Source organism: Myzus persicae, unplaced genomic scaffold, assembly GCF_001856785.1.
Source record: "Myzus persicae strain clone G006 unplaced genomic scaffold, MPER_G0061.0, whole genome shotgun sequence".
Taxonomy (NCBI): domain Eukaryota; kingdom Metazoa; phylum Arthropoda; class Insecta; order Hemiptera; family Aphididae; genus Myzus; species Myzus persicae.
In genome coordinates, this window is record NW_019101426.1 from 1 (window position 1) to 9368 (window position 9368).

At 27.3% G+C, this 9368-nt stretch overlaps 1 protein-coding gene across 1 annotated transcript; it reads left to right on the top strand.

Annotated features, from left to right (window-relative positions):
• The first annotated feature begins 7274 nt into the window (after positions 1-7274).
• On the top strand, positions 7275-9176 carry LOC111029034 (putative nuclease HARBI1). Its single transcript, XM_022307852.1, has 6 exons — positions 7275-7536; positions 7601-7797; positions 7865-8024; positions 8139-8283; positions 8370-8514; positions 8583-9176. Exons 1-6 carry the CDS (start codon positions 7294-7296, stop codon positions 8836-8838), a joined length of 1146 nt encoding a protein of 381 aa, XP_022163544.1. The 5' UTR covers positions 7275-7293; the 3' UTR covers positions 8839-9176.
• The last annotated feature ends 192 nt before the right edge of the window (positions 9177-9368 follow it).

A 9368-nucleotide genomic window follows, 5' to 3' on the forward strand; every position in this document is an offset into this window, starting at 1 on the left:
ATAGTGTAATCTAATTTTCATGTATTTTTGTATAATAAATTTAACAATTTGTAATAAATGATTGTTTAGTGGAGATTGTGATAAAATGTGACTATTTAAAGAAGGAAATATATTTTTTATGTTAATTTGAGACATGGTTTTTATTATTAAAAAATCTATTGGGTTTCCCAAATGTTTAGGAACTTCGTTAATTCTGGAAATAAATACTTGTTCACTTGCCTTACAAAGTGTTATGACGTCAGTTGATGATTTTATTAGTCCTCCTCTATTTTTTATGTCAATAAGTGCATGATTTTTTGTCTGATCTACAAGAGCATCACAACAAATATGACAAGTAATAGTTTTTTTTAATTGTTTTACTACAAAACCTGAAATGTATTCTATTATATCTTGTCTATAGGTATCCATATCCATGTCTACAGCATCATCTTGTTCATTATCATCAGCAAAACTTTGCTCTTCCTCTACACATAAAATATCCAAGAAATTTTCTTTGATTATTTTTTTACCACTAGAAACAAATAAAATACTGGTTGAATCTTGAGGGGCACAATTAGCATTTGAAGAAACTGACAATTCAGTATGAACCAGTAATCTTTTGTAAGTGGCTTCAAACTGTGCTGCTGTAGGATTATTATTAAAACCACCTCTTGATCTTATTGCAAAAAACAGCATTTCCAGATGGTCCTGAGAAATTTTATATGAAAGGATAAAACTCATTTGTCCAGTTTTAATAACATTTTCAAATAATCTTCTCATACTTTGAAGACACACAATGAGTCCATTAAAACCTGTTTTTCGTGGAGATGTAAGTATGTTTAAATGGTCTTTGCTTTGTAACGATTTTAAATAATTTATTGATGAATCAATAAAATTATTCATATCAGTCTCGTGCTCTAAGAATAATGGTTTCTTGTATTTAAGTTTGCTTAAAAAATTTCTAGTGTTAAGAAAGTCAAACACATCATTTATTTTTCTACAAAATGTAATTGTTGCATTGCAATTTTCAAAATTTTTAATTTGTTTTGTTTTACAATATAACAATGCATCAGCTACACTTGTGCTTAGTACTTGTGCAGCCAAGGAAACTTTCATTTTTTCTTTGCTATAAAAAACATGTCTAGACCGAATTTTTGTAGCCAAATGCAGCCTGTTGTCTTCTTGCAACTTTACTAATTCTTTAAAATATTTCCACTCTATAGCGTTGCCGTCAGCATCATATAATATTTCCCAATCTCCAATCGTATTTCTGACTAGCTTTAGCATATGAGCTGGGTCTAAAAATATACACACATCTTCTTTTGTCACTGGATGGAGAAACGATGAAATTTGATTGTGTAGATCTGCTCCTAAATGTCTGGCCATTGAAATATTAGAAGCAGCTCCGTCAAAGGTAAGAGTTTTTACAATAGCACCGGTTTCATGAATATTAATTAGACACGTCTCAAGGAGATTGGCTTTTTCTTCAGCAGTTAATCCATTTATTAGGAAGTATGCAACAGGGATTTTCCAATGTGAATTTAATGCAACGATTAAGAACACAAGAACTTCTGTAGCTTTTGGCATTGCATCCGAATCATTAACTTTGTGTCCATAATTAATGTATCCCTGTAAGTGTTTACCATTAAAATGTACAGCTTCTCTGATAGACATTTCATCCATAATTAAACCACACACTAAATTTAAATTTTTTTGTTTCATTTCAGTTACTTTTATTGCAATGGCATTCAACGATTCTTGAGTAATTCCTGGAGACCCATCAATAGTGGAATACCACTTACGGATAGTGCTATTGTTAATTCCTTGACCAGCTTTGGAGTTGCATCCTTTCACTGAACAAGTTTTAACCATTTTTTATTTGAAAAAATATCAAATTAAATTTAAAAAAAAATAAAAAACGTGTAATTAGCAAAACAGCATAAAAAACACATGTAAACACAAAGTCACAACTACTGAACTACGCAAGTAGGTACTAGGTACGTCCAATGTCCAGTGGGGGGGAGTGAGGATTTGTTTACACAACAAAATTTTTTAATATTTAAAAAAATTAGAATCTAGCACAATAGTTTTTTTTTTCAAATATTGGTCACACTGTATTTCCCCCAAGGTCACTTTTCTCTCTTTAACCATATCGACGCCACGTTTCTCTGTCTAAGCGCAGTCCATTAGTTTATAGGTCTATGAGAAAGACAAAATACAGTGTTTCCAGTTTGAAAAAAAAAAAACATTACAATATATCGTCTGTTAATAGGACAACTGATGTAACCCTCAAAAATGAAATTTTACAGGAGGCACTAAAATAAAGTTATTTTGTAATCCTTATGACCTACATTGTTGAATTTTTTTTTAAAAGACTTAAGCTTGGTATACTTATGTATCAATATTATGCTAACTACGCTAAATCAAATGTAATTTATTGTATATTACTCCAAAGTTGACTAGCATGTTTGATACATTACTTGGCGTTTCATAATATTAATTATTGTGGGTTAATGTTTTTTATGGTGATGGTTACTACAATTGACACTAAATAAAAAATACAAAAAATATATTCCAAATACTGTAACCCTCAATTAATATTTTTATTAAATTGTACCTTAACAATATTAATAATTATTAAAAAAAAATTAATTACAAATAGTTAACTCTGTTGAATCAATAAAAATTATTTAACACAATATGCCAATTAAAATTTAAAATAATAATATAAAAACAGTTAAAAATTAAAAACAATATAAATAATTATTAAAAACAAAATAGTAATATTTAACTTTTTGACTCATTACAAATTATTTAATATTTAACACAATATTATGTTAAATTAAAATTTAAGATAATATAAAAACAGTTTAAAATTAAAAACAATATAAATAATTATTAAAAACAAAATAATAATAGTTAACTTTTTGATTCAATACAAATTATTTAATATTTAACACAATATGTTAAATTAAAATTTAAGATAATAATATAAAAACAGTTTAAAATTAAAAACAATATAAATAATTATTAAAAACAAAATAATAATAGTTAACTTTTTGACTCAATACAAATTATTTAATATTTAACACAATATGTTAATAAAATTTAAAATAATATAAACATTTTTCAATACTCAGTAGGATCAGTCTCTAAAATAATATTATTGTCTTCTTCATCAGTCTCTCCTAACACATCATCTACATTTTCATTTCTTTTCAATGATTTAAATTCTTTATGGTACCTATTTGGTATCACACCACTATTGCAAAGTTTTAACAAATCATTATACTTTGCCACTGATATAGGCAGTTTGTTGTTGAACGCTGGTTGGAGTTCAAGGGTTTTATAATTATTTCCTTTTGATCCCCTTCGTTGTTTTGGTTGTTTAATTGTAACTTGTTTTTTTTCTGAATCTAGATCATAAGAAAACTGCAAGGTAATAGTTGAAGATTTTTTGAAAAATGAAACTATTTTTATTTCATTAACTTTTATTTTTTGACCATCATCGGTAGTAGTTAGTTTTGGAAACATAGCTATCTGAAGCTGCTTATAATCCATAAAATCTGTATGATTTAAGGAAAACACTTCATAAGGTTTTGGTTTGTTTCTGGAGTTAACTATTATTGTCGGCCATTCAGATGGAGCCCAAACAATTTTTTTTTTTAAATTTGACTCTATTGTAGAATGGACAGAGTCAACTGGCATATATGTGTGACCGGGTTGTAAATATGTAATACTTACTTTGTTAATATTATTTGCTTTTTTATTCATAAACCAAAAAATTGCAGCAAAAACTACATTAGTTTTATTCTGACCTGGACAGGAGTCACAAAATAATGTTAACGTTTTAACAGTTTTCCGATCTTCAACAATCGTTAAGTATTTATCTATAGTGGTGCAGATTTCATTTGAACCACGCATACCATCTTGTTCTCCCCAAATGAAACAATAACCGTTTTGAGTGCCACTTTCATAGAATGTTTCATTAAACATCGTATATTTTCTTGAATAGAACAATAACATGCTATCTCCATGTGGGGTATTTAATACTTTTTGTAAGTCAAAACTAGTACATAAAAATGAACTATCAGTTTTAGATTTATCTTGAGCTGCAAGGTGTACGGATTTAGATGATTCAGCATTATGAATGTGTTTATCAAACTTGTCTTTTTGAACTTCAGATAAATTGTCTTGCCCTATATTCTTCATACTTTCACATATGTTACATTTGTCTTTTTTTGGTGTGTGAAATCCAATATTGAATTTAGTGGTGAAAACATTTCTGAAAACTGTTTCACTAACTGGGATTTTTTGAGGATTAGATGATTCACACTGTATTTTATACCCTCTATATACAGCAGAAATATTTTTACTTTCTGTAGGCAAATATTTTTTAGAAGTGCTAGACCTGCAATAATGAGATGGGACTGCAGGTAGTTCTTTAATAAAATTTTCAATATGTCTTATATCATCATCACTTGTTTTATTGTGTGGTGTTTTTTTACCACGGTTATCTCTTTTAGCTGTCAAAATATCTGTTTTATTTACATTAGTATATGTTAAAAAAGTTTGTGATATATTTAGAGTTTTTAAAAGAAATTGTTGGCAAACTTTTGTTACAACACCTTCAATTGGGAGGAAATATGAATTTGAACATGATTTTTTAATAATAGTAGAGGCTGAATATCTTCTTTTTATTTTTTCTGTTTTTGTTGCTGATACTAGAAAATCTTTCCTTTGCTGACTATCTAGTTGGTAATAAGAATCAAAAACATCTTGTCTATTTTCTTCACTGATGTAACCGCAAGCATTTTGACATTTTTTTGAGATGCAGGGATTTGGTAGAACTGATTTTTTTTTAACTAAAGTCCCTTTTCTTGTTTTATAATCTTTTCCTTTAATTCTAAGTTCTGAGTTTATTTTTCGTTTATTACCCTTTAATTTTTTTTTGTAAGCACTTGTACCAATTTGTAAATCACTATAATTTTTGTCATTGCCTATTTCAGTTTCAAAATCAAGATTTTCCTCAATCATTTCTACATCAGCAACTGTATCAATATTATTATCATTATTTAAAATAATATTATTATCATAATTACTGTTGACATTGTCCATTCCAATTTCATAACTAAGGTCTTCCTCAATAATTTCTAGATCTACTGTATCAATATTATTTGTATTACTATAATAATATTGATCTGAATTTTTTATTGCATCAGTAGTACTGCATTCAGCAGGTATATTAATTACAAAACATTTTTGAGGAAGAGTCTTAGAGTTATGATTAATAACTTGTTCAACATGACTAAATACAACTTGAGTATTTTCATTTATTGTTAAAGGATTTGGAACAGTTTTATTTAACCACTGTTTTACATTTGTCATTTTTTCGTCATCGATTTTTAATTCGATGTTCTTACTATTTTTTACCTTTTTTTTACTTACATTTCGATGACTATCGGTTTGCATAAAGTGACCAGATAATAATTCTATAAAAGCGGGACAAGTATTCAAAAGGAACCAGAGGCTAAAATTAGATTTAAAAAAAAAAACATAATTTTATAGTTTAATAATAAATAATAATATAATAATATATAGATAATCATATGTTATTAATTATAAATTATAATATACACAAGTAATATTAAAAATTATATAATAATAAAAATATTATATTTTATTATTTATGAGAGTAGTATTTATCATTTGATGTAATAGCTTTGAGCAATATAGGAGATTTTTTCAAAAAATTATAAAATTCTGAACAATTCATATCTACATTTGTTTTGGTAACTAAAATTGCTTTAAGAGTTTCTATTTTAAACTGTGACTTTTCATTTGTCCATATTTTATTCATTTGGCTAAATACTCTCTCGGTTGATGCATTTGATCCAGGTAGACATAAAATATATTGAATTAAACTTGACATTAAATCATGAGGAATCTGATTTTCTTTAAAATGTAAAAATACTTCAATCCATCTATTTGAAGTATCACATTTCAATATTATATCAGGAGATACAAAATTTAAAATACATGTGAATTCATCAAACAACTTAGAATCCAATGAAGATGAGAAAAAGCCCTTCTTAATTACAAATTCTACAGTTTCTTCAATTTGAGACCAAGTTGGAATGTTTTTTAATGTAACCCATGACATAAATTTAAGTTCTTCAAATTGCACAGTCCATAATCCTAAATATTCATTACATGTATGATAAAATTCTTTTATATATTTCTCAAACGAAGCTTGATTTAACTCTGTATTTTTTAATAATGTCTTTACAGACATAGGAATAAAAACATGTTCATATTTCTGATACAAATTAATTTTCAGTTCATTTAATTCTTGGGAAACTTCTATAGCAGAAATTTTAGTACCTTCTATTTTTAAGACTGTTTGGTGAAATATGTATGATTGAGAATGAACAAAATGTAACCATGCTTCAGAATATGGATTATTAAAAAAATCTTTTAATAAAACTGGACATTTTGCTTGACTTAGAAAATAAGACTTTAAACCTGGATACATTTGAAGAATTCTCTCAATAGCTGGCATTAACGCTAGCCACCTTGTTTTGCTGTAGCCTAATAACTGTTTATATTCAATATTTACAAACTCACAAAAGTCTTTCAGGTTATCCACACGAACAGTATAAATATAAAAATAAGAATATATTTTTACAACTATGCTTTCAATATCAATAGGTAAGCAATCAACTGCAGTTTTGATAGTATTATGGACAATATGTGCAGCACAACCAATTCCAATCAATTCACGTCCCAACTCTGTTTGTAATTTATGAAAAATATTATTTGTTCCTCCTCGAGCAGATCCTCCAAAATTGCAATTAGTGTTATCACCGCAAAAAGCTATAAGTTTATTTTTTAAATTATTTTTGGTAAGAATATCTATTAAATATTTAACAATAATATCAGATGTTTCTCCAGGCTGAGATTCAAGCTCAAGCAGTTTAACTAATACTCCAATATATGGGTCAAAATAACGTACAAGCACTGGAAAAATTTTTTTGTCACCATGATTTGAAGCATCTGTTAGCATTGTAAAGCAGTTAATTTGTTTTAAATTTTCAAGAAGCAGGGGGCCAATTCTTGAAATCGTGACAAAGTTTAGTCGCATGATAATGTATGAAATGTGATAACAATTTTCACATTATTGATTATATTATTGATTACACAACTATTACAACAGAAATATTATTACAGATTTTCATCGATCATCAATAATCAATTTGTGTTTTGTTAATTACTTTCTATTAATCCGTAATTATTTTCCTTTCTTCTATTATAATGGCAAATTTTGATGAAATGGCAATGTTATTTGCAATTGATAATATTGAAGAGCATGAACGTGCAATGAATGTACGACAAATACGAAGGAAAGAGACAATTTCAGATCCATTTGATACATCAGATAGACTGTTTATAAAAAATTTTAGACTTACTAAAGACCTTGTAAAGTATTTAATTGAACTTTTACGACCATTTATAGTTTCAAAAAGCCGCCTGTCTGCTATAGATTTAGATACAAAAGTTAGTGAATAAATTACAGACACTAGTTATCAGCATTACCTATATTATTGTGTAAATATATTAGATTCTAGTAACGTTGAATTTTTTGGCTACTGGATCATACCAGTCCCCAACTGGTAATAGTAAGTTTATAGTCTTATCACAACCGTCTGTATCTCGTTGTATAAGTGAAGTTGTAGAGGCACTAAACCGGCCAGAAATATTTGACAAATGGGTTAAGTTTCCTAGTAACCTGAATGAGCTGACTGAAATCCGTAATGGGTAACTTTTAAATTTTTTTTCAAATATTTCTAATAAATGTTTAATAAGATGTCTAATATTATTACAGTTTTTATAGAGAAACTGGATTTCCTGGAGTAATAGGATGTATTGACTGTACTCACGTCGCGATTGTACCTCCTTCAAATAATTTAAATTTGAATGAAAATGAAAATCCCGAATACATTTATGTGAACCGTAAGGGATATCATTCCATAAATGTCCAATTGGTAAGTAATCTTTCAAATCTTATTTTTTTAGTATGTATTAAATATTTTAAGGTTACAGTGTAAGTGTATGCATATTGTATAACTAAATAAATAAATATTTAAACTCAACTTTAGATTTGTGATTCAAAATTAAGAGTTTTAAATGTGAACGCACTATTTCCTGGCAGTACCCACGACACCCATATATGGAACAATAGTTCTGTTTTACCAGTAATGCAGGAATTACACAGACGCAATCATCATAACTTTTATTTATTAGGTAAAATACACTCTTAACATTGTATTTGAAATATAAATGATAAATTGTTTCTAGTTAATAATATATTTATTTAAAAATATTATTAGGTGATTCCGGATATCCCTTACGTCAATGGCTATTGACACCAATTACAAATCCTACAACAGACCCTGAAAAATATTACAACCAAAAACAAATGTCAACCAGAAGTCTAATTGAACGTTGCAACGGGGTGTTGAAAATGCGATTTAGGTACCTAAATCTGTTTCTAATGTCCATGTTATATACAATTTTAACACCAATTTTTTTTTTTTTTATAGATGCTTATTAAAAGATAGAACTTTGCATTATAAACCAGAAAAAGCATCATCAATAATAAATGCATGTATAGTTCTACATAATATGTGTATTACTAATAATATTCCTTTGGATGAATATGACATTCCAGAGTATGATAATTTGGGTATAATGGAAGACCAAGAGATATTAGCCGACAATAATCGTAATTTAGACTTAGCTCTTGGTAGACAACATAGGGAAAAAATTGTAACATACTTATTTCAAAGACATGAATAAATTTTATTAATAACATATATTATAATACTTCTTATTCAAAATAACTGTGTGATCCTTGTTCATTATCTGCTGACTAGTTAAATTCAGTTTTTAACATTTAGTAAATTAATACATTATAAATAATAATAACAAATAAAATAAAACAAAATAATAATCTTTGGTAGACGAATACTTAAATATTAATAACAAATAAAATTAAAACCCTATTTTACCTAATCCTTTGTGGTAATTTAAAATGATTTTCAGTCTTCACTTTCTTAATATTATGGTTTTGATAATTGCTCAGTCAATGTAGTAAGTGCATTTGTTAGGTTCTTAAATATGACATTTTTATCTTCCATCAGTTTTATTTTTTTTGCATAATATGCTGCTTTCAAATCATATTTTTTCTCGGAAATACTGTATAGGTTATTTGCAGCTCTATTACTTGCAGCTAACCTAGCTGTAGTAGTCATTTTCCTTTTTATATCTAAAATATAACAAGTATTATATTACTTTACACTATGAGTATGATAGGAATGATAAAAATT